Source organism: Neomonachus schauinslandi, chromosome 2 (genome assembly GCF_002201575.2).
Source record: "Neomonachus schauinslandi chromosome 2, ASM220157v2, whole genome shotgun sequence".
NCBI classification, from domain to species: domain Eukaryota; kingdom Metazoa; phylum Chordata; class Mammalia; order Carnivora; family Phocidae; genus Neomonachus; species Neomonachus schauinslandi.
In genome coordinates, this window is record NC_058404.1 from 35762397 (window position 1) to 35789213 (window position 26817).

The window sequence follows — 26817 nt, forward strand, 5'->3', positions numbered from 1 at the left end:
TGCTAGTGGAGACTGGTACAGAAAGAACCATCATGAGCTTGGGCATGTCACATGGCCTCTGTCATCTATAAATTTGTGATAATGGAACTAGATATACAACACAGTGTCTTGGGTTCTAATTTTCTATCATCATGTGAAGGAATAAGTACCTCATTTTCCTGTAGGTGCATGTTTCTCAGGAAGGTTAAGGTTACAACCAGTGAAGCTCATATTCTGACTCAGAGTCCAGGAAGTGTTTGAAGAAACTTAGTAGCCACAGTTTTTGTTGCACTGTAGGCTCAGCTTCTGGTGACATGAAGACAGATTTCTTTTCTTGCATTTCTCCCTAATTAGAATGTGGTTACCTGGCTACAGGGGAGAAAGGGCCAGGATGGTATAGCCATTGAGGGTGGTAAATGTGGAATCAGATAGCATTATGTCAAACCACAGCTTGGTGACCTAACAGCTGAAGATACAACTTCCCAGGGTCTCAGTTTCTTACTCTGTTCAGTGGGCCCAATAATTTTTATCTAGTAGGATAAAAAAATTCAGGATCAAATGGGATTATTTTTGTAAGGCACTTGTGAAGGCTTATAGCACATTTTAAATACATTGTGTTGTTATTATTATGCTTTTCTATTCAATAAATAGTGGAGCACCTGCCAAGAAAAAAAGTATTGGAGGAGTCAGGTTGGCATGGTGAGGGAAGGCCTCGAAGAGAAGACTTATGAGTAAAGACTTGAAGGAGGTGAGGGAATCAGTTAGGAGTATTTACTGGGCAAAAGAGTTCTAGGTGGAGAAAATAGGTTTTGAGATACAAGTGTGTCAGGGATGATTGGGAACCATATGGAGGCCATTGTGCTTCTTATGTCCCCGTGCTCCCTGCTTTGCAGCCTCCTATGTGTGTTATGTTCATTGAGTGTGTTACCTGTCTCTCCTCATTAGAATTTTTGAATAAGTAAATATAATGCATTTTAGGAAGATTTTTCATCTAGAGGGTAGGAAAAAAAACTTGGCTTAGTATCTAAAACATCTTCATTTGTCTGAAAAATGAATTTGTGTTCGGGGTGCCTGGGTGGCTCAGTCATTAAGCGTCTGCCTTCGGCTCGGGTCATGATCCCAGGGTCCTGGGATCGAGCCCCGCATCGGGCTCCCTGCTCGGCAGGAAGCCTGCTTCTCCGGCAAATAAATAAATAAAATCTTTAAAAAAAAAAAAAAGAATTTGTGTTATTAATCTTGTTCTCTGAGAATAAAAAAGAAATAAGACTTAATTGTATTCTGATTTTAAGATGTCAATTATCTTTGCCATTTTTCTCCCAGTCTTTGTAGGTTCTACCAGCCCAGTTTAAGCTTATCCAAAGAAATAAGAGCAGTGTGTTCCTTTTACCCCCCCAAGTACATTTTCTAACTTTGACCTTGTATTTTCATTTAGGAAGAAAGGTTTTGGTGGGACTGCAGGAATGGCATTTGTGGGAACAGTATGTTCAAGGAGCCACGCAGGCGGGATTAACGTGGTACGTTTTTGTTCTTGATATTTAACTTTGGACGTTTGTGTCAGGACAGTGTCAAGCATTTGACCACGTACTTCCTCCCCTAGTCCTTAAAACAATATTTTGGGTAGAAGTGGTAGACGTGGTTTTTCTTTAGAGACTGGATTAAGTTTTCTAATATTATGTGTTTATTAGCTCCTCACTTTTTATGGACAAGGAAGTTGAAACCCCATTTAAGAAAATTAAATTAGAACCATGAATCTGTTTTCCCATAAATCATTGCAAATAACTTATTAGTGCTAAAGTAATTGGTCTGTTGCTTAAAGGATCTATCTCCATGTCATATCAGTTTCCTAGTGAAATGTATGAAGACTGATGTTGGATGCTTGATTTGTCATGAAGACTGTCACCATTGTAGTGATTAATTTCCTTTTGTGGAAAAAATAATAAACATATCCTTTTTGTTCAGAAACCTAATTAATACTTACCTGTGTTTGGGCAGTTTGGGCAAATCACAGTGGAGACGTTTGCATCCATTGTTGCTCATGAGTTGGGTCATAACCTTGGAATGAATCATGATGATGGCAGAGATTGTTTTTGTGGAGCGAAGAGCTGCATCATGAATTCAGGAGCATCGTGAGTAACTGAATTCTTTCTTCTTGTTCTTTTTTTTTTTTTTTTAAGATTTTATTTATTTATTTGACAGAGAGACACAGTGAGAGAGGGAACACAAGCAGGGGGAGTGGGAGAGGGAGAAGCAGGCTTCCCACTGAGCAGGGAGCCTGATGCGGGGCTCGATCCCAGGACCCTGGGATCATGACCTGAGCCGAAGGCAGACGCTTAATGACTGAGCCACCCAGGCGCCCCTCTTCTTGTTCTTCTTAATGTGATATCCTAGATCAGTGTTTCTTAAACTCTGTGATGTTCTCATGTCTATGTTGAAAAATTATTCCTGGCTTCTCTGAAATGAATTACATGATACACCAATGAGAAGTTGGTTTTTTAATTAAATAAATGATTCCAGAGAGCTTTAAGAAAGAAATATTTGTGTAGGCACAGGTTTGGAGCTACACTCTTGTGCAAATTGACACACCAAAAGAGTATAAGAACATGGAAGAATTTACATCTGAATTAGGAATTAGGAAAGGGTTTCTATTAGATATAGTGGAGGTTGGATTAGATTGAAAGACTATATGAAGCGTTTACTCATAAATCCCTTCTTGAGAAAGTGCTTCATTGTCACTGTAAATAGAAGAAATCTTGACGTAGTCCTACTAACATCTCTACTTTTATAGATAAAGATGAGAGGCACGACAAAGAGGAGGAGGAAGAGTTAACATTTATTGAATGTTATTTATGTATTAGGCACTGTTCTAAGCACTTAAAATGCCTTAATCTTTAATGCTCAGCAACCTAATGAGATGTGGGTATCTCTAGTTAAGGATAAAGAAGGTGAGGTTACACATCAAAGTAAGTGGTGAGGCTGGGATTTGAAGTCAAGAAGTCTGGGTCCAGAGCCTGTGATCTTAGAACCCCTTCCTTTGCCAGGGTTCAAAAGGAATTACAATAGAGGGTATACAGATGAACAACACCACTGAGTCGTTGGGCTTCTTTTTAGTGAGGATTTGTCGTAAGGGAACAAGGAGGCAGTAACGCTAAGTAGAGAGCTAGACATACACAATGTATATGTGAGTAGAAGCTGAGCTAGAGAAAGAATTAGATGTGGAAGATGTTCATCTTTTCCAAACACAGATGAAGATTTCATACGGGGAATATCCACAGCCCCAAGTGTTCATTTCCTTTCCTACCTCTCTCAAGTTCCCGAAGCAAGGAAAGAATAACAAAAACTGCTGTTAGCCAGCTCTTTATCTTCAGATCTGAAAGTACAATTCTAATTAAATCGTGGTGTAAAGGAGAGCACTTGAGCGGAATTTGCTGCAGGATTTACCTGTTTCTGAGCAATTACTAGGCTGAAAAATAGATATGGAAGAATTAGAACAGTGTTCATTAAACAAAAAAAACTATACTTAATGAAAAAAGTAATTATATTCACAAGAAAAGTCTTATGTTTGTAAAAGAGTTCCTGTAGGAGGGGGAAGTAAATTTAGCATTTGGTTTGGCTGGGAGTGAAGTTGAGGAAGACATGAATTGAGGGAACAAGAAATGAATAATCAACCATGAGATAAGACAGGAGACTAAGATGAAAACAGTGGCATGCAGAGTTAGGAAAGAATGTTCTTAAACAGTGCTATGGTGGAATTTAAAGTTGTGTAAGAGGCAGTGAAGAATGGACCCATACTTTATTCATTCATGTATCAAGTATTTATTTATTCATTCATTTTTTAATTTTATTTTTTAAAATTTTTTTATTGGAGAGAGAGAGAGCTTGCACATGTGCAAGTGGGGGGCAGGGGCAGAGGGAGATGGAGAGAGAAACTTAAGCAGACTGCACTGAGCACAGAGCCTGACTCAGGGCTCCACCTCAAGACCCTGAGATCACGACCTGAGCTGAAACCAAGAGTAAGACGCTTAGCTGACTGTGCCACCCGGGTGCCCCTTATCAAGTATTTATTGAGTGCTGACTTGGTGCTAGACTTTGTTTTAGGCACTTGCAATATCTCAGTGAATTAGATAAAGACTTGCCCTTAATGGAGTTTACATTTTAATGGGGGAAGACAAACTAGTAATGTAATAAATGTATCAATAATATGGAATATTAGAAGGTGATAAGTGCTATGGAAAATAAAATAGAGCAGCACTGGAAGATTGGGAGGGCCAGAGTGGTGGTGGTGGTGGTGATGGTAGAGGTTAGTTACAATTTTAGATTCGTATTGTCAGGGTAAGCTCCTTTGAGGTGATGTTAGACTAAATACTTGAAGGAGATGAGTAGAAAGCTGTGGGGATATCTGCAGGAAGAGCCAAGTATGAAGGAAGAAGTATGGTTAGGATGGACTTTTTTTCAAGATGGAAGAAATTATAGCAGGTTTGTATGCTCATAGGACTAATTTAGTAGAGGAGTAAAACTGGTGATCTAGGACAAAGAGAGAAACATTGCGGTAGTTGACCTTGAGTGGGTGAGAGGGCATGGGATCTGGGGCACAAGTGGAGGGGTTTGTTCTAATGGAGCTCTGGGTATCTATAGTAATAGGAATAAATGGATGTAGCTGCTGGAAATGGATAGATGTAGTGGTGGGAGTCTGTGGTTCAGTTTTTATTTATTTTTATTTTTTATTGTTATGTTAATCACCATACATCATTAGTTTTTGATGTAGTGTTCCATGATTCATTGTTTGTGCATAACACCCAGTGCTCCATGCAGAACGTGCCCTCTTTAATACCCATCACCAGGCTAACCCATCCTCCCACTCCCCTTCCCTCTAGAACCCTCAGTTTGCTTTTCAGAGTCCATCGTCTCTCATGGTTCGTCTCCCCCTCCGATTTCCCCCCTTCATTCTTCCCCTCCTGCTCTCTTCTTCTTTTTTTTTTTCTTAACATATATTGCATTGTTTCAGAGGTACAGATCTGTGATTCAACAGTCTTGCACAATTCACAGTGCTCACCATAGCACATACCATCCCCAGTGTCTATCACCAAGCCACCCCATCCCTCCCACCCCCCACCACTCCAGCAACCCTCAGTTTGTTTCCTGAGATTAAGAATTTGTGGTTCAGTTTTGTTAGTGAAATTGAAATAGGAAGTAGGTTCATCAGCTGAAAGATGAAGACTTTGAGGGGGCAGTGGTTGGGGATTTCAGGAGATAAGAGAAGGTATGAAATAGTTGTGTGGCAGAATGGGAGCATAAATGGAGTAGAGTGTGTTTCCTGGGCCGTTTTAAAGGGTCACTGAGATTCAGAGTCATGAATTTTAAGTGAGATTAGTTTGTGGTTGTGGGTTTTTGTGCAGCCACATTCAACTGCATAGGTACATAAGAGAGTTGATGTTAACCAGGTTGTAGTTAGGCCAAATACAATGAAGTAAGAGAGGTGCAAGGAAGTCAGATCTGTTTGCATAGGAGTAATTATCATGATGGACCATGACATTTTAGCTGGATAAGGCTTAGGAAAGGGAGGACATCAAGGGGATAAGGGAAGTGGAAAGGGAAAACTGCAGATGTCCTGGTGGGATTAAAGTTATACTGGAGTATAAAGGTGTACCTGGGGAGAGTAAGATGGGTAAAGTTGAGATTATAAATTATAGTAATGGTAAAATGTCCATTAAAAGCATGGCAATGAGTGGTTGAACGGTGGAGGATTAGATCTTTGGAGGAGAAGAGTTCAAGCCATGGAGAGAGCCCAAGGGATTAATAGGGTTATCTACCTGTATATTGAAATCAGCAAAAATTAAGACAAGAATAGTGTTAGCGTGACAATGTGGTGAGAAGGACATGAGAGGGAGTAACTCAGGGGTTGGTATGTTAGTAATAAAGGGTAGTGGGTAGTTTAATTTTATGAGATTCAGAACTGGGAGATTTTAGGAAGGAGTGAGAAAGAATGGCCTAGAAGCAGCAATATGGAGAAAGAACACTCACTGACTCTATCTCTAGTTGTATGAGGGTTCTGGGAAAAAGCTGCTGGCCCTTGAGAAGGTTCTAGTGGAAGCTGTGAAATCCGGGAATAGCTGAATTTCAAGTAGAGCTTGACAGTGAGACTTTCAGAGAAGAGTTTGAGGTTATGGGAGTTTTTGCGGATGATGGGCTGTGAATGCCAGGATGCACAGTGAGGGAACAGGAGGGAGATAAGGGCCTACACAGAGAGCTACAGCTACCTATGGTGATAAATGTAAACAGGATTAAAGGACATAAGGAGATTTGTCCTGGGAGACTCAAGGCAGGGAGTGGTGCTGCAGCTGCATGTGTTAGGAAATGGAGAGGGGGTGAAGTGTTTGGGATTTCCTCTTGAACAGTGGATCCAGGAGGTCTAAATTTATCTCACTCCTAGCATAGGAACTCATTTTGGCCCTGGTTGGGTAACTCCTCCTTAATGCCAGTTCAAAAAAGATCTGTAAGTCAATCTTGATAAGCTTTCCCGGATTGCAAGGGGAAAGGACAGAGATTAAAAGTTAGAAAGATGGAATAGATGTTGAGAACACAGTGGAAAGAATGTTTTTTGGGCCATTGGATTTAGTGGAGGGGCAACTAGAACAAATGGAACTTGAAAGAAAATATATAATATTAAAAAAAGTAAAAACAACTGAGCGGGGGAGGTATAAAATCACAGAAAATTGGAGAAATAGATGTCTAACTGCATTTTAAATTGCTATAATAATGACTTCAAGGTAGAATTGAAAACAGGATGCACATTTCTAATTCACAAGGATGGTTTTTTTTTTTTAAGTAGGCTCCACACCCAATGTGGGGCTTGAACTCATTACCCTGAGATTAAGTGTCACATGCTCTACTGACTAAGCCAGGCAGGCTCCCTAAGCCAAAAAAATTTTGGAGAAAGTATGCAACATAGAAAAAAAAAGCCCAAAAGAACATTTAAGGTGTTACAAAATACAAAGTGTAAGATACAATAATTTAAGGCCAAATAAAACAGTTTTGACAAATATATGGAATGCTTCTCAGACTAGGTTTCAAAACACTATTGTAATTAAATGTTTTATCTAGGAAACATACCTGAGACAGACTCCAAATAAGGCAAAAATGATCACTTTTCATTTGTGAGATGTACAATCATTAATGAACATTTATCATAATTGTTGATATTATGTTATTAAAATATGTAATGTAAAAAGCGTGTCAAGGGAAAATGAGCACATATCTTAGAGGAAATTTTAAAACATCTTTCTTAATCATTAACGTATTATATAAAGAAAGCACATAAGATTATAGAGGTTTAAATAAATATTAGTATGGTTGATTTAATAGATAAAAATGTAACTCTGTGTACAAACAGAACATAGATCTTCATTTCAGGTGTCCAGGAATCTCCACAAAAATTGACCATATATTTTGCCCAAAGACTTCCATAATTTAGAAAAGAAGCAGAAACAGAACAGGTCTCATTCTTTGGCCACAATGTGATAAAACCAGATATTAATAATAAAAACCCTAAATGAGTTGGTAATTTAAAAACACTCTCCTAAGTAAATCTTATATCAGAGACCTAAAGGCTAAAGTAATTATGAAATAATTTGAATAAAATGGTATTATGAATATTACATTTAAAACTTACTGCATATTAAAACTGCAACATGAATACAAGATGATCTCAAATATAAGGTGATCTACCATTTTCCCCATGAGTACAGGCAAGAAGTTTTGGGGACTGGCTTAAGTATGTAACCTGGTAGGGATGTAGAAGATGTAAAGAGAGAGAACTGATATGGGATTGTGGAGAGAAATAACTATGGCTGTGGGAGAGACTGACCATTTAGGAGTTGGAGTAGAGGGAAACTGCCAACATCAGGTGACTTGTTAGAGTGGGACCCAGAGGAATAATCAGTCTTATTCTCCAACCAACTTCTTATCTTTGCCAGTGTCTCTTATTGGCCATTTTTCATTGGATACAGTCTGTATAGGTCAACCTCCTACGCAGAGAACATGGTGGAGAAGGATGGGGATAAGATTGGAGGGGAAACCATAAAATATTGGTCATACATGATACTGTCTGTACTATTAGTTTATTCTGGCTTGGATTTTCTAGCTAGTGCAATGAATAAGAAAAAGATTTAGGAATAAATATTGGAAAAGAGGGGGTAATAATGATGTTAATGTGATTGTCTAGTTTTGAAAAGCAAGAGAATCAATTCAATAGTATTAGAAATACAGTTATAAAGTAAGATTTCCAATAGACCAGTTATAACTATTTTGAAAAAATGTGAGGAAAAAAACTGTATTTGCCAAAAATTCTGAATAGCTTGGGATCAACTTAATAGGAAATATGTAGCACTTGTTTAAAGAACACATAGTTTACTGAAAGTCAGAATACGTAATTTGAGTAAAGGCAGTGTTCTTTTATGGAGAGACTAAATATTGGAAATATATCTGTCTTTATCAAATTAACTCATAAACTTAAAATAATTCCAATCAAGTTCCAGATATGTATGTATTGCTTTCATTTTAGAACTTGACAAAAATAAATTTAAAGTCAATTTGGAAGAGTAATTTTGCAATAGTAGTGAAAAAAATATTGAAAAAGAAGACCCTTAAAGAAGGCTTTTGGTATAAACTATTATGTTTGGAAATTGTATAATATTAAATGCATAATAAACATATCAACAGTCTCATAGTAGAAACCTCAGAAATAGTAAAAGTGACTTTTTTTTTTAAGATGGGGTTATTCAGTAAATGAGGCTGAGATAATTTTTTAAGAATTTGGAAAAAAATTACCATACATCATACATTAAATTCCAAATATATAATGAAATAGAAGAAAACATACTTAATAGATATAATCTTGGATAGAGAAAGGTTTTTCTAAACATAAACCTTTCCACTGTCCCCCCCGCCCCCGCCGAGCGAACTGTAAAGGACAAAACAGTCTACAGATTTGCAGAGTTGTGTATATAAAAAAGCAATTCAAACAGTGAAAGGGCAAATAGTAAAGAATACTATTTGAAACATCTGAGACAGGTTTTTTTGTTTTTGTTTTTAAATAAAAATATCATAAATTTACAGATGAGCAAAGGATATGATCAGGTAGCTCATAATATAAGAAATAAATATAAAAGATCAGTAAATTTGTGAAACTTTTCTCCACATCACTAAACAAAGAAATGTAAATCAAAACAATGAAATAGCATGTTTTTAACCTATGAAACCAGGGTTTGTAAGTTACCAGGCCACTCTCCTATACTTCTGGTATGAAGAGAATTATACAGGTTTTCTGTGGAACAGATTGGTTATTTGTGTCCAAAACCTTACAAGATACATTTTTAAGCCAGCAATTTTATTTTTGGAAATTTGTTCCAGGGGAATAATCAGAGGGTGAGCAAACAATATGTATATGCATTGTTCAGCCAAAAAAATGGTCCCAATTTACACATGTCCAAAAAATAGATTGTTTAAACTGACCACGAAATACCTATTTAGTGTAACACTGTATAGTATTAGAACTCATGTTTTTAAACAGTGGACTTCAAACTTTTTTTTAAGCTGGGGAAACCTCCTCCTTTGTTTTTCCCCTACTCTATTCTCACCTAGAAGCCCAGTGTATAAAATATATGAGGGGAGTTTTTGTGGTTGAAGTGGGAGGAGGAGAAACACCCTCTCCTCTCCAACTGCTCTGTGGCCTTTTCTATCCTTAGGCTGCATTATGATTTTCACGGGCCTTTCGCTTTTGTGAGCCCCCTTTTCCATTAAAAACATATGAAAAATTATATTTTATGACTGTATTGGTATAAAGACAGATATAACCCAGGCTGGATTCATTATTAAATATTCATTATTGTGATTTCCCTCTTTTTCTTCTGATTTTAAAGTAAATTTGTGGGCCATTGGAATTATCATGGGTCTTCGCCATTGTGCCATACTGTATCTAATGTATTATTGTAAATCACTGTGGTTAATAATATGTTGGTTAAGATATATGTTTATTCAAATGAAAAAAAGAATATGTGAGATATCATGGTGTGAATTACTCCTGTTTTAAAAATATGAACATGTGAAGAAAGATTGGAAGGATGTATGCCAAAATGTTTAACTGGCTCTGATTTTTGGTGGTAGTTTTTAAGGTCACTTTTATATTTTTCTTCTGGCTTTTCTTTATCTTTTGAGCATTTTGCTCTGAGCAGGTATTTATTTTGAGTTAGGAAATAAGGCAATATTATTTAATAGAGGTATTCTAGAAAAAGTGTAGGTACCAGTCTATCACAGGTATTAATAACAATGAACATGTAGGAGATTGCTATTTATCAGTGTTCCCCTGGACTTTACTCTTGAGAACTGATAATATATGATTGAAATATTTTATGTTGTTAATTTTATTGTGGAGTTATTTATTTTTAAAAACTTTTCACTGAATGATCATATTTCAAATAGAACTGAGTGGATTGCATTTTCCCATTATTTCTGGTGCTATATTAGTTCACACTTTTATCATTCTAATAGAGATTTTTTTAAAAAAAGATTTTATTTATTTGAGAGAGAGCGAGCGAGAACATGAGCTTTAGGAGGGGCAGTGGGAGAGAAAGGGAGAAGCAGACTCCCTGCTGAGCAGAGAGCCCGATGTGGGGCTCGATCCCAGCACCCTGGGGTTAGGACCTGAGCTGAAGGCAGATAGATGCTTAGCTGACTGAACCACCCAGGTGCCCCTCTAATAGAGATATTAGGATATATAGAATATTTGTCAGTTGTTGCCCTTGTCTTTTGGGGAGGTTGCATGATTGTGTAGTGAGTCATTATGTGAGTTTATACACATTTTATTGAGCTTGTATTAGTAATTTTGTTACTGTAGTAAGTTAAAATTATCCAGGACAAAAAGAAAAAAAGTCCTGTTTGTATTTTACTTATCTTCTATGACAGAGATATAGCTGGTAGATAAGTGTTGGATAAATATAAATATTCCACTGCTTACAGATGTTCACCTCTTGAGCTGTTTTGTATATGACTATTGACCTTTTGTATATGAAGCAGAAATGTATTATGCTTGCAGCGTTGAAATGGGGCATGGCTTAAGCATGGTCTTACGGCAAAACAAAATGTTAGAGACAGATTGAGACTGGTTGAGACGGTGCAAGGAATGAAATTTTGGGACATCATTGCTTACAGGGATTAGTGTAGAAGCACTTTAGGAATATTAGGATAGGGGTGCCTGGGTGGCTCAGTTGGTTATGCATCTTGACTCTTGATCTCAGCTCAGGTCTTGATCTCAGGGTTGTGAGTTCAAGCCCTCTGTTGGGCTCCACACTGGGCGTGGCGCCTACTTAAAAAAGGAAGGTTAATATTAGGATAAAATTGAGTCTGTAGCAGAGATGTCTTGAGGCAACATTTGTAATGGAAAAGGACTTCTAATGAAGGAACATTGCTTTCTAGATCTAGGAATACAAAATCTTAGAGACTAAAAGGTTTTCCACCTCCCCCAAAAGGCTATAAGTAAGATGTTCACTACTGAATGAAGGGCAACCTGCTGCTTCTGAGGAATAAGTAAACTATCCCAGATGACGTTGGATTCACTTCCACTTTGAACAGAGAAGTACTCTGGGCAGAGGGCAGAATTGACAGAATGGAGATGGTGTTGGATTAACTCTTTAGATCTGGTGGGCGTTACCTCATTAGACAGATGGCTCTAGCCTATTCCTAGTTGAAATGCACTTCCTCCAGCAGCTAGTGATAAATCTACATTTATTAATGGTGGTGTTTTCTCTTACATCTTCTTAGGTATTTTTGTTTTGTTTTTTAGAGAAGACTTGCCCTGCATTCCAAGTTTACCTCTTACTCTGGTCTTTATCTTGGATTCTGTTTTTTTTTATTTTTTAATTTTTTTATGATTGCTTCCTATAAAAGCTATAACCCTATGTCAGCTTTCTGATCTTTAACAACCCCCATCAGGTTGAGCAAATTCATCTTTTTTTTTCTAAAAGATTTCTCAGTCCTGAGTGAGTACTCTTCTAGTTTACTGGACTCTACTGAGCCTAACTGCAGAAGGAAGCACTGAGGATAATTCTTGCAGGGCCTACTTATTCTGATAGAACTTGTGATGTATTTTTTTAAAAAATACTTTTATTATGAAAAATGAAGCACATACAGAAAATCTAGCTAAACAAATGTATAGCTGAATGCATTTTTAAAGAATTTTATTTATTTCTGGGCGCCTGGGTGGCTCAGTTGGTTAAGCGACTGCCTTCGGCTCAGGTCATGATCCTGGAGTCCCGGGATCGAGTCCCACATCGGGCTCCCTGCTTGGCAGGGAGTCTGCTTCTCCCTCTCCCACTCCCCGTTTGTGTTCCCTCTCTCGCTGTGTCTTTCTCTGTCAAATAAATAAATAAAATCTTTAAAAAAAAATTTTATTTATTTCTTTGAGAGAGAGAGAGAGCAGAGTGGGAGGGGCAGAAAGAGAGAAAGAATCTGAAGCAGACTGCCCGCTGAGCACGGAGCCCGATGTAGGGCTCCATCTCACAACCCTGAGATCATGACCTGAGCTGAAACCAAGTTGGCCGCTTAACTGATTGTGCCACCCAGGTGCCCCCAGATGAACACATTTTTATAAAGTGAACATTTGTTGTAACCACCCATGTCAGGTCACTACCAGGATCCTCAGAAATCCCTTTTGTAGTTTTCCCCATCATACCTTCTTCCCTAAAGTTAACCCTTATCCTGATTTTTATGATAATCATTTCCTTGCTTTTCTTTACAGTTTTGCCACGAAAATATGTATTCCTAAACACTTTAGTTTTTGCCCGTTTTGAGCTCTATTCATAGAATAGGTTAGAGTAAATAAACAGAATTATACAAGTATGTTTTCTATTGGTTGGGTTTTTTTTTTAGTTGACGTTGTGTTTGTGATGTTTGTCCATCCTGATACAGGTAGCTGAAGTACATTTTCATTTTTGTTGCTTCCATCTTCTTTTGGTTTGAAGGTTGCCCCCTGGGATCTTAACTCCCCTGTACTTTCAAGTTACAACTCAATAAAAGCTTAGAAATAGGAGTTGTGGGGAGTTGTCCACCATAACTGCTGAAATAAAAAATGGCTGGAAGAGATATGTAGTGGGGTACAATGAGTGCTAAGTACATACCTCACCAATAATTGGTAATATCCACTTTAAACTTTAGCTAATGAGTTGGATATATAGTGGTATATTACTGTGCTTTTCCTTTGCATTTCCCTGATTACTAATAAGATTAGATCACCTGTTTATGTTTATGGGCCATTTGGATTTTGTTTTTTGTGAAGATACTGTTCAATCCCACCCTCCCCAGTTTTTCGATTGGGTTGACTATCTTTATTGATTAATAGAAGTCCTTTATGAATTTTTTGGCGACTTTTAGTGAAAAATTTTAATTTTAATGTAGTCATGTATATCAATCTATTCCTTTATGACTATTGCTTTTTGTATCTTATTTAGGAAATTGTAAATTTGATGTCACAGAGGTGGGCTTCTGTATTGCCTTCCAGACTCTTGATCTGTTTTAACCTTCATATTTAGGTCCATAATCCACCTAGAATTACTGTTTGTGCATTGTTCAGGTAGAGGTCAGGTTTTTTTTTCCAATATGAGTACTTTGTTGAATTGGCACCATGGGTCAAAAAGATATCCCTTTCATTGCTTCTTTGCAGTGTCACCTTTGTCATAAATCAAGTGTCTGCAGATATATGTGTCTGTTTCTGGGCTCTTCTATTTCATTTGTTTATTATTCTATATTTGTATCACTACTGTAGTTTCCCAATTTTCACAGCTTTATAATTGGTTGTAGAAAGCAAGTTGTCCTACTTTGACCTACTCATTTAAGAGTGTCTTGGCTGTTTGTGGCTTTCTCATGTAAATTTGAGAAGTGTCCAATTCCAAAAAAGTCTTGGGGGGGGTTTGATTGATCTTGTATTAAATCTCTAGATTAGTTTGGTGAAGAATTAACATATTTTCAGTAAGGAATCTTCAAGTCCATGATCTTTAATTCCTCTTATAGTTCTCTATAAACTTCTTTTGGTAGTATTATTCCTATACTTTATACTTTTGGGTGCTATTGTAAATGATTTCTCTTTTAAAAATGAATTTTTTAATTTTTTGTATAAAAATAAAATTGATTTCTTATATATATTTTATATCTAGCAGCCTATTACACTTTTACAGTAGTGCTACACACCTGTAAATTCTTTTTTTTTTTTTTTTAAAGATTTTATTTATTTATTTGAGACAGAGAGAATGAGAGAGACAGAGAGCACACGAGAGGGGGAAGGGTCAGAGGGAGAAGCAGGCTCCCTGCCGAGCAGGGAGCCCGATGCGGGACTCGATCCCGGGACTCCAGGATCATGACCCGAGCCGAAGGCAGTCGCTTAACCAACTGAGCCACCCAGGCGCCCACACCTGTAAATTCTTTTGGATTTTTACTTATATAATCATATCATCTGGTAGTAATGATAATTTTGTTTCTGCCTCATCAATCCTTATAACTTTTATTTATTTATTTTTATTACCTGACTGTACTGGCCAGGACTTCCTGTACAACATTCAAGTAGAAGTGGTGGTAATTTGCATCTTTGTCTTTTTTTTTTTTTTTTTTTAACAAAGAATAGTTAACATGCAATGTTATATTAGTTTCAGGTGTACAACATAGTGATTTAACAATTCTATACATTATTCTATGCTCACCACAAGTATGGTTACCATCTGTCATCATGGAGTGGTATCAGAAGGAAAGCTTTCAGCATTTTAACATTAAATATAATGTTTGCCAAATATTTTGCAGATACTTTTCTTTCTCTTTTCTTTTTCAAGTTTTTATTTAAATTCCAGTTAGTTAACATACTAAGTAATATTAGTTTCAAGTGTAGAATTTAGTGATTCATCACTTACAACACCCAGTGCTCATCACAAGTGCCCTCCTTAACTCATCACCCATTTAACCCATCCCCTGCTGGCCTCCCCTCTAGTAACCCTCAGTTTGTTCTCTATAGTTGTGAGTCTGTTTTCTGTTTTGCCCCTCTCTCTCCCCGCTCCATGTTCATCTGTTTTGTTTCTTAAATTCCACATATGAGTGAAATCATATGGTATTTGTCTTTCTCTGACTGACTTATTTTGCTTAGCATAATACCCTCTAGTTCCATCCATGTCATTGCAAATGGCAAGATTTCATTCTCTTTTATGGTTGAGTAATATTCCATTGTATATATGCCACATCTTCTTTATCCATTTGATGGGCATTTGGGATCTTTCCATAATTTGGTTATTGTTGTATGCTGCTATAAACATTGGGGTGCATGTATACCTTTGAATCAGTATTTTTATATCCTTTGGGTAAATACCTGAGTAGTGCAATTGCTGGATCTTACGATAGTTCTATTTTTAACTTTTTGAGGAACCTCCGTACTGTTTTCCAGAGTGGCTGCACCAATTTGCATTCCCACCAAGAGTGTAAGAGGGTTCCCTTTTCTTTGCAGCGGATACTCTTTATTGGGTTAAGGACTATCCTTTCTCCATTAAGTTGTCTTTGTTCCTTCGTCAAAGATGTGTTGACTGTATTTGTGTGGGTTTATGTCTGGACTTGATTCTCTTCCATTGATCCATTTGTCTTTTCTTTTGCCAATACCATTCTGTCTTGATTTACTGTAGCTTTATGGTAAATCTTAAGTCAGATACTGTCACTTTTAAAATTTTGTTCTCTTTCAATATTGTGTTGGTTATTATGGGTCCTTTTTCTTTCCATAGAAGCTTTAGATCGCTTTGTTGATACCCAAAAAATAACTGGCTGGGATTTTAATTGGGATTGTATTGAATCTATAGATCAAGTTGGGAAGAATGGGCATCTTTATGGTATTGAGTTTTCCTATCCTTGAACATGGAATATCTCTTCATTTATTTAGGTCATTTTTGATTTTTTTTTTTTCATCAGACTTTGTAGTTTTCCTCTATAGATCGTGTACATATTTTGTTAGATTTATACCTAAGTATTTTTGTTTTGTTTTGGTTTTGCTAATGTAAATGGTATTGCATTTTTAATTTCAAATTCTAATTGTTTGTTGCTGGCATATAAGAAAGCAGCTGACTTGTATGTTAATCTGTTCTATAACCTTTATTAATTAGTTTGCTTTAACTGCTTATTAGTTTCAGAAATTTTTTGGTTGATTCTTTTGGATTTTCTGCATAGATGACTGTGACATTTGTGAACAGTTTTATTTCTTGTCTTCATTTCCTTTTTTATTGATTAGACTGTCAATTTTGTCTGATATTAATATAGCTTCCCCAGATTTTTTTTCATGTTGAAAGTATATTTTTTTCCATCCTTTCACTTTGGATTTTTCTTTATCCTTATGTTTTAGATATATGGTTCGAAACAACACATGTTTAGGTTTTATTTTTTAATCCAGCTTGACAATATTTGTCTCTTAATTGTATCATTTAGTTTACTTATATTTAATGTAATTAGTAACATACTGTATTTATTTAAATGTAGATGTGATTGATTGTAAGATACATCATTATTTACATACCACTAAGAAAGAAAAAATGATGCCAATTAAATACTTTGTTAGATGAATCTGTTTCAGAGTATTTTAAATGTGTGAAGAATGTGTTTTAGAATTAATGAGATGCAGTATTTGGGTTTAAATCTACCATCTTGTGTGTTTTTTATTTGTCTCACTTCTTTTATGTTCTTTTTTTTCTTTTTTTAAAGATATTATTTATTTATTTGAAAGAGAGAGAGAGTGCAGGAACAGAGGGAGAGGGAGAAGCAGACTCCCCGATGAGCAGGGAGCCTGATGCGGGGCTCGATCCCAGGACCCTAGGATCATGACCCGAGCTGAAGGCAGACGCTTAACCAACTGAGCCACGCAGCCGCCCCACTTCTTTTATGTTCTTTTAAAAAAGTCTTCTATTTTGTTTATTTGGATTACTAGTGTGTTTTTAATATTCATTATTTTGCCTCTATTAGAATGGAAGTTATGTAATCTTTGATTTTTTGGGGGAGTTACTCTAAATATAACATGTGTCCTTGATTTATCGTGTTTAATATTAAATCATATCCTTCCTTACACAAATCAAGGACTTTAGAGCTGTTTAACTTCATTTATCCACTTCCTGACTTATATAACTATCTGTCAGGAATGTATTATCACTGTTTAATGAACATTGTTCATTCCTGTTTGTTTAGATTTACCTACATAGTTATCACTTCCATTACTCGTTGGTTCTCTTGCATCTCTGACCTTCCATTTGGTATCATTTTTTAGTTATCTTGAAAAACCCTTTTTGAATTTTTTTTAGTGTGTGTCTGATAGTAGTTTGTCTCTTAGCCCCCCCTTCCCCAACAATGGCATCTTTATTTCTCTTTCATTCTTCATTTAAAATTTTTTTTTTAATTTAAATTCAATTTAATTAACATGTAGTATATTATTAGTTTCAAGGGTAGAATTTAGTGGTTCCCATCAGTTGCATATAATACCCAGTGCTCATTACATCAAGTGCCCTCCTTAATGCCCATCACCCAATTACCCCATCCCCCCCCACCTCCCCTCCAGCAAGCCTCAGTTTGTTTCCTATACTTAAGAGTCCCTTATGGTTTGTATCCCTCTCTGATTTCATCTTATTTTATTTTCCCTCCCTTTCCCTATAATCCTGTTTTGTTTATTAATTTCCATATATGAGTGAAATCATATGTAACTGTCTTTCTCTGATTGACTTACTTTGCTTATCGTAACATACTCTATTTCTATCCACATTGTTGCAAATGGCAATATTTCATTCTTTTTGATGGCTGAATAATATTCCGTTGTGTGTGTGTGTGTGTGTGTGTGTGTGTGTGTGTGTGTGTCACACACACACCCCACATCTTTATCCATTCATCAGTTGATGGACATCTGTGCTGTTTCTATATTTTGGCTATTGGGGACATTGCTGCTATAAACATTGGGGTGCATGTGCCCCTTTGAATCACTATTTTTGTATCCTTTGGATGAATACCTAGTAGTGCAGTTGCTGGGTTGTACGGTAGTTCTATTTTTAGTTTTGAGAAACCTCCACACTGTTTTCAAGAGTGGTTGCACCAGTTTGCATTCTGGTGTTCATTCCCACCAGCAGAGTAACAGGGTTCCCCATTCTCTGCATCTTTGCCAACATCTGTTTTTTCTGAGTTGTTAATTTTATCCATTCTGACTGGTGTGAGGTGGTATCTCATTGTGGTTTTGATTTGTATTTCCCTGGTGCGGAGTGATGTTGAGCATTTTTTCATGTGTTGTTAGCCACTTGTATGTCTTCTTTGGAGAAATGTCTGTTCATGTCTTTTGCCCATTTCTTGACTGGATTGTTTGTTTTTTGGGTGTTGATTTTGGTAAGTTCTTTATAGAGCCCTGTATTGCTGTATACTTCCCTCATAGAACTGCCTTTGTTACATTTCAAAGGTTTTGAACTGTTGTGTTTTCATTTTCATTTGCTTCCATGCATTTTTAAAATGAGCATGGAATGCTTTTCCATTTCTTTGTGTCTTCCTCAATTTCTTTCGTAAGTGTTCTATAGTTTTCAGAGAACAGATCTTTTACCTCTTTGGTTAGGTTTATTCCTAGGTATCTTATGTTTTTTGGTTCAGTTGTAAATGGGATCCATTCCTTGATTTCTCTTTCTGCTGCTTCATTATTATTTTTTTTTTAAAGATTTTTATTTATTTATTTGAGAGAGAGAGAGAGCACACAGAGGGAGAGTGAGAGGGAGAAGCAGACTCCTTGCTGGGCGGAGAGCCTGATGTGGGGCTCGATCCCAGGATCCTGAGATCATGACCTAAGCTGAAGGCAGATGCTTAACCAACTGAGCCACCCAGGTGCCCCTCTGCTGCTTCATTATTGGTATATAGAAATGCAAGAGACTTCTCTGTAATGATTTTATATCCTGCGACTTTGCTAAATTCCTGTATCAGTTCTACCAATTTTTTAATGGAATCTTTTGTATTTCTACATAGAGTATCATGTCATTTGCTAAGACTGAAAGTTTGACTTCTTCTTTGCTGATTTGGATGCCTTTATGTCTTTTTGTTATCTGATTGCTGAGGCTAGGACTTCTAGTACTATGTTGAACAACAGTGGTGAGAGTGGACATCCCTGTCTTGTTCCTTACTTTAGGGGAAATGCTCTGTTTTTCCATTGAGGATGATATTAGTTGTGTCTTTCATATATGACCTTTATGATTTTGAGGTATGTTCCTTCTATCCCTACTTTGTTGAGGGTTTTTATCAAGAAAGGATGCTGTAGTTTGTCAAATGCTTTTTCTGCATCTATAGAGAGGATCATCTGGTCCTTGTCCTTTCTTTTATTAATGTGGTGTATTGCATTGATTGATTTGTGGAGGTTGAACCACCCTTGCAGCCCAAGAATAAATCCCACTTGGTCGTGGTCAATAATCCTTTTGATGTACTGTTATTAGCTAGTATCATGGTGATAATTTTTACATCCCTGCTCATCAGAGATTTTGGTTTTTAATTCTCCTTTTTAGTGTGGCCTTTGTCTGATTTTGAGATCAAGGTAATGCTGGCTTCATAGGATGAGTTTGAAAGTTTTCCTTCCATTTCTATTTTTTGGAACAGTTTCAGAAGAATAGGTAATAATTCTTCTCTAAATGTTTGATAGAATTCTTCTGGGAAGCCACGTGGCTCTGGACTCTTTATTGGAAGATTTTTGATTACTGATTCAGTATCTCTGCTGGTTATGGGTCTGTTCAGGTTTTCTCTTTCTTCCTGTTTTAGTTTTGGTAGTTTCTATGTTTCTAGGAATGCATCCATTTCTTCCAGATTGTCTAATTTGTTGGCATATAATTGCTCATAATATTCTTATAATTATTTTTTTTTTTGTGGTGTTGGTTGTGATCTCTCCTCTTTCATTCATGATTTTATTTATTTGGGTCCTTTCTCTTTTCTTTTTGATAAGACTGGATAGGGGTTTATCAGTCTTATTAATTCTTTCAAAGACCCAACTCCTAGTTTCCTTGATCTGTTCTGCAGTTTTTTTGATTTCTGTATCACTGATTCTATTCTTCTCCTGCTGGATTTAGGCTTTATTTGCTGTTCTTTTTCCAGCTCCTTTAGATGTAAGGTTAGTTTTTGTATTTGAGACTTTTCTTGCTTCTTGAGGAAGCCCTGTATTGCTGTATACTTCCCTCATAGAACTGCCTTTGCTGCATTTCAAAGGTTTTGAACTGTTGTGTTTTCATTTTCATTTGCTTCCATGCATTTTTAAAATTCTTCTTTAATTTCTTGGTTGACCTGTTCATATTTTAGTAGGATGTTCTTTAACTTCCATGTATTTGTGGTCCTTCCAAATTTTTTCTCCTGGTTGACTTTTAAGTGTCATAGCTTTGTGGTCTGAAAATATGTATGGTATGATCTCAGTCCTTTTGTACCTGTTGCAGCCTGATTTGTGACCTAGTATGTGATCTGTTCTGGAGAATGTTCCATGTGTGTTCAAAAAGTGCATATTCTGCTGCTTTATGATGAAATGCTCTGAATATTCTGTTAAGTCCATCTGGTTCAGTGAGTCATTTAAAGCCCTTGTTTCCAATTGTTGAACTTCTGGTTAGATGATCTGTCCATTGCTGTGAGTGGCATTTTAAAGTCCCCCACTCTTATTATTATCAATGAATTTCTTTAAGTTTGTTATTAATTGATTTATGTAGTTGGCTGCTCCCAAGTTAGGGGCATAAATATTTACAGTTGTTAGATCTTGTTGGATAGAGCCTTTTATTATGATATAGTGTCCTTCTTCATCTCTTATTACAGTCTTTGGTTTAAAATGTAGTTTGTCTGATTATAAGTATGGCTATTCCAGCTTTCTTTTTTTGTCCATAAGCATGATAAATGGTTCCCCACCCCCTCACTTTCAATCTGGAGGTGTCTTTGGGTCTAAAATGAGTCTCTTGTAAGCAGCTTATTGATGGGTCTTGGTTTTTTTTTTTTTAATCTATTCTGATACCCTGCATCTTTTCATTGGAGCATTAGTTCATTTATATTCAGAGTAATTATTGAAAGATATGAATTTAGTGCCATTGTATTACCTATAAAGTCACTATTCCTGTAGAATGTCTCTGTTCCTTCTAGTCTTTGATACTTTTGATCTCTCTCTCCACTCAAAGGGTCCCCTTTAATATTTCTTGCAGGGCTGGTTTAGTGTTTATGAATTCCTTTAGTTTTGTTTATCTTGGAAACTCCTTATCTCTCCTTCTATTCTGAATGATAACCTTGCTGGATAAAGTATTCTTGGCTGCATATTTTTCTCATTTAGTACATTGAATATATCATTCTAGTCCTTTCTGGCCTGCCAGGTCTCTGTGGACAGGTGTGCTGTGAGCCTTATGTGTCTACTCTTCTAAGTTAAGGACCTCTTCTCCCGAGCTTTCAAGATTTTCTCTTTCCTTTGTAATTTGCAAGTTTTAGTATAATATGTTGAGGTGTTGACCTATTTTTATTGATTTTGAGGGGAGTTCTCTGAGCCTCTTGGACCTGAATGCCTGGTTTCCTTCCCCAGATTGGGGAAGTTCTCAGGTATAATTTGTTCAAATAAACCTTCTGCCCCTTTTGCCTCGCTCTTCTTCTGGGTCTCCTATAATACGGATATTATTTCACTTTATGGAATTGCTGAGTTTCCTAAGTGTACCTTTGTGATCTGATAGTTTTCCTTCCCTCTTTTTTTCAGTTTCATTATTTTCCATAATTTTAACTTCTGTATCACTGATTCGCTCTTCTGTTTCATTCATTCTCATTTTTATGACCTCCCCTTGGGACTGCATCTCGGTTATAGCATTTTTAATTTTGGCCTGACTACATTTTAGTTATTTTATCTCTACAGTAAGGGATTCTCTAGTGTCTTCTCTGCTTTCTTCAAGCCCAGGTAGTATCTTTATAATTTTTCTTTTTAATTCTAGTCCAGACATCTTATTTACATCCTTATTGATTAAATCCCTGTATATGAATACTACCTCCTGTTCTTTCTTTTGGGGTAACTTTCTGCATCTCATCAATTTGTCTGTAAGAGAAAATAAGAAAGAAAAGGAAAAAGAAACCAAAACAAAAACAGCAATAACAACAACAATAACAACAGAAATCTTCAGTAAGCATTTCTGGTGTATGCTGTGTACACTCTGCTATTAAATTTTGGCTGTTCTTTCCCAGTGGTCCGTTCTTTACAGAGTTCCTCCTTGCTTGTAGTGGGGAGTGTTTGAACCTTTAACTAGGTGTGCTTTGATTTTTTTTTTTAAGATTTTATTTATTTATTTGACAGAGAGAGACACAGCAAGAGAGGGAGCACAAGCAGGGGGAATGGGAGAGGGAGAAGCAGGCTTCCCGCCGAGCAGGGAGCCCGATGCGGGACTCGATCCCAGGACCCTGGGATCATGACCTGAGCCGAAGGCAGACGCTTAATGACTGAGCCACCAAAGCGCCTCTGATTTGTTTGTTAAGATAAACCTGGAAAAGAAAAGAAAGGAAAAAAAAAAAAAAGTCTGATCCAAGACTAGAGAAATGGAAAAGGAACAAAAATGCAGAGACAAAAAACTATAAGCCTGATTCCAAAGAATAAGAAAGAAGGAAGTTAAAAGTGTAAGGAAAGAAGAAAAGAAAATAATAGAAAGAAAAGAAAAAAGCCTGATTTGAAAAATAAGAGAAAGAAACACACAAACCAACAAATGAACAAAGAATTAGAAGCCTGATACCAAAAAAAAAATAAAGAGAAAAAAAAGAAAAATATATCTAAAATAAAAGATACAAAAATAAATAGAAAAATAAAAAATTTAAAAATTTAAAAACTAAGAAAAAAAGAAAGAAGCAAGCCTGTTCCTATTTCCACCAGAAGCTCATGTTTTGGAGCACTCTTTAAGCAGTATACTTGGTACATGTTGGGTGCCTCTGTTGGTCTTCTGATTGAGAGGCCTGCTGGGCTGGTTCACAGGCTAACTTGCCCTTGTAATGATGCCCCTGCCAAGCACAGGGGTGTGGGGCTTAGTGTAGGGAACTCCAGCCTTCCACTGGAGGTGCTGTGTTTCTCTATGAAGTTCAACCATGTTGGTGGGCAGGAGGAGGGAAGAATGGTGGAGGGGAAAGAATATGGTGTTACCTCATCCTCTCGTCCCCAGGGAGGGGAACTTCTGGCCACTGCTGTTCTGGAGGCCGTCTCAGAAGAGCAAATAATCTCCTGTGTCCTGGGTTTTCTTCAGTTCCCTGCCCTTAACCTGGCTGTTCCTGGGCCTTCAGCATGCCCCACGTCACAGATCTCTTGTATTTTATCTCTGGCCAGTGGCTGGGACTCAAAACTCCAAGTTTTAAGGGGATCCATTCCACACCCCCCTCCCCGCCAGGAGAACCTTATGGAGCTCCATGCTGTCCTAGAAAAGCAGTTGCACAGTGCGCACATCGAGGCCAGGGTTTACTGTGATGCACAGTGAAAAGCTGCAACCAGGATATCTGTCATTTGCGGGAGAATCAGTCCCCTATTCCATTCTGTCCGAGAAAAGCAGTTACACAGAGCCTTGAATCTATTGTGGCAGATAGCGAAAAGATGCTATAAGGTTATCTGCCCTCTGCCCACACAGCTATTGAGTGGCTCCCAGCTGGCCTTTTGTTCTTGGAGAGGCAAAATTTGCTCTTCCAAATGTGCTCCGGGGAGGGCAGCAGTCTCTCCCAGTGTGACCCAGGGGATCTACTCACTTATTGTGTGATCCCTACCTGCTGCATTCTTTCTCGCTCTCTCCCTCTCCCTGACTTTGCTCTGTGAAGAGGGTTCCCTCTCCTTCGAAGCCCCAAGGCTTTCCTCTCCCCCCAATTCATGGCTCAGAACCTCACATCTGCCACATTCTGTCCAACTGTGCAGATTGTTTCCTTAATCCTCAGATTATTTTCCTAGTTGATCAAAATAGTTGGATGTTAATCCAACTGTGTTTGAGGGAGGAGGCAAGCTCAGGGTCCCCCTACTACTCCACCATCTTAAATCCTCCCTCCTCTCCTTCATTCTTGAGGACATTTTTGTTGAATATAGAATTCTAGTTATCAGTTATTTTCTCTCAGCATATTGGTATTATTACATTTTCTTTTGGGCTCCATGTTGCTGTTGATGTCAGCTATCACTAAAATGTTACTCTATTGAAGTGGATTTACCTACTTTTTGGCTATTTTCATAGTTTTTAAATTTTTTTTAAGTTTCAAGTTTTTTTCTTAAGTTTATTGAAGTTGTGGAAAGAAAAAAAAATAGCACGCACACACACTGATATACCTGCTTAGGATTTTTGTTTTTTGAGTTTTAAAGTTTGAAGTTTGATAGTTTTCATAAATTGTGATAAATTCTCAGCCATTATGTTTTCACATACTGCTTCTTTACATATTGCGTCTGTGCATAGTATTTCTGCATATTTGCTATCCTTCTTTTGTGATTCTAGGTAACTTGTGTAAGACCTCACAAAATCTGGTCTCCCACCTTTCTTAGACATTTTCTATCGTTTTATGTTTCTTTCTGGATAATTTCTTCTTACATCTTCTAATTCATTGAGCCTATCTTTATTTGTATTTAGTCTGTTGTTAAACCTATCCATTGAATTCTTAATTTTGCTTATGATGTTTCATTTCCCAAATTTCTATCTAATTTTTTTCATACATGCTATATTACTATTGTGGATTTTATTTCCCTGCTAAAATTTTTCTGAGCTTGTCATTTTTCTCCCTGACCATAGTAAGCAGGGTGTTTTTGGTTATTGTTTGATAATTCTAGTGTCTGGAGGCTTTATTGGATTGTACCTGTTTTTTTCTTCCCCACTCATAGTTTCTTTTAATTTTTTTTTTTTGAGTGGTTTTTGGTATTTTGTGTCTTCATGTTGTATTTTGGTAATGTGTTGGTTAGTGTATTTGAACAATTTTGCTAAGAATAACTTGAGAAGAATGATTAGGTTATCTTTGGTGGTATTAAACCTTCTACTTCATATGCTGTGTAGTAAATATTAACTGAATGTTCATTATAAATTAGGCCTTTTTTTTAGATGCAGGTGATATATAGACATTTGACATTTTTCCCTAGATAACTCAGTCATTTGGAGCCAGTTCTGTTTAAAAAGTGGATAATCTAACTTTGTAATATGATTTTTGTTATTACTGAGGTATTTGGTAGGGGCTGGTAATATTTTTCTCACATATTGCACTTGGATTCCTGGAAGTGTGAGGTGCTCCTCCTGGGAGGTACCTTTCTGGAGAAATGGCTTTCTTAACCATACCCTTCAATGCCAACTAGTTCAGAAAGCCTCCATAATCAGGACACTCTATTTTTAAAAAATAATTAATTAATTAATTAATTTAGAGAGAGCAGGCAAGAGTGCGAGTGAGCAGGGGGAGGGGATGAGGGATAGGGAGAGAGAATCTCAGGCAAATTCGGCACTGAGTGTGGAGCCTGATATGGGGCTCAATCTCAGGATGCTGACCTGACCTGAAACCAAGAGTTGGTGGCTCAACCGACGAGCCATCCAGGTGCTGCAGGGCACTCTAAAAAAAAAAATCTCACTTTCTCTCTCTCTGTCAAATAAATAAATAGACTCCTTAAAAAAAATCTAATTAATTGCCATCATTTAGAGCCCTCTGTTAGGGCTTCCTACTCCTTGGCTGTGAGGATTAGGATAGTAATGATGGAACTGTGTTCTGATTATTTCCAGATTACTCATAGAAAGAATGTTCTAAATGATAGTTGTCTTTTTTTTTTTGGTCATATTCTGGTAGGCTGTTTACATTACTGTCGGTCACATCTATCTCCTTTTGATGCAGTTTCGGAAAACGTACCTAAGGTATGAGAAAAGAGATGAGGAGATGCTTTAAATTAATATCCTAGCACCCAGGGTGATATGTAGAGAATAAGAATACTTTAGTTGCTATTCAAGCCAAGTATTAGGAGAAAGATCACCCTTATTACTATAGGTGCTATCCAGGGATGACTAGGGGAAAAATATCTTCATTGTAGCCCCTAGAGCCTTACTGAAGAGAAATATGGGGATATTTGTTACTATCTCCATCAGGTAAAAAGTACCAGAAACGCTTCTGATTTTCTTAATCCTTTTTGGTACTATAGTGGACTCCATTGTGGTAAAACAGCTTTTTAAATTTTTTTTTAATGGGTTGCTTTAGGATCAAACATTTTAGACATTGTATCTATGAGAAAATGTGTTCCAACTACTAACTAAGAAACTTATTTTAAAAATAACCTGTTTACTGGAAGAAATGGATGCCTTCCTGGAAACCTATAAACTACCAAGACTGAAACAGGAAACAATTGACAACCTGAATAGGCCAATAACCACTAACGAGATTGAAGCATTGATCAAAAACCTCCCAAAAAACAAGAGTCCAGGACCTGATGGATTCCCTGGGGAATTCTACCAAACATTCAAAGAAGAAATAATACCTATTCTCCTGAAGCTGTTTAAAAAAAAAAGAAACAGAAGGAAAGCTTCCAGACTCATTCTATGAGGCCAGCATTACCTTAATCCCCAAACCAGGCAAAGACCCCATCAAAAAGGAGAATTTCAGACCGATATCCCTAATGAATATTGATTTCAAAATTCTCAACAAAATCCTAGCTAATAGGATCCAACAATACATTAAAAGGATCATCCACCACAACCATGTGGGATTTATCTCTGGGATGCAAGGGTGGTTCAAAATTCACAAATCAATCAATGTGATAGAAAACATTAATAAGAGGAGAGAGAAGAACCATATGGTCCTCTCAATTGATGCAGAAAAAGCATTTGA

General features: G+C 36.9%; 1 protein-coding gene across 1 annotated transcript in view; it reads left to right on the forward strand.

Annotated features, from left to right (window-relative positions):
• The window catches only part of ADAM9 (ADAM metallopeptidase domain 9), a 141268-nt gene that overhangs the window by 48852 nt on the left and 65599 nt on the right, over positions 1 to 26817 (forward strand). Inside the window, exons 10-11 of the mRNA XM_044912805.1 lie at positions 1412 to 1493; positions 1972 to 2105. Of these exons, the coding sequence (XP_044768740.1) occupies positions 1412 to 1493; positions 1972 to 2105 (216 nt within the window). The remainder of the gene's footprint in view (positions 1 to 1411; positions 1494 to 1971; positions 2106 to 26817) is intronic.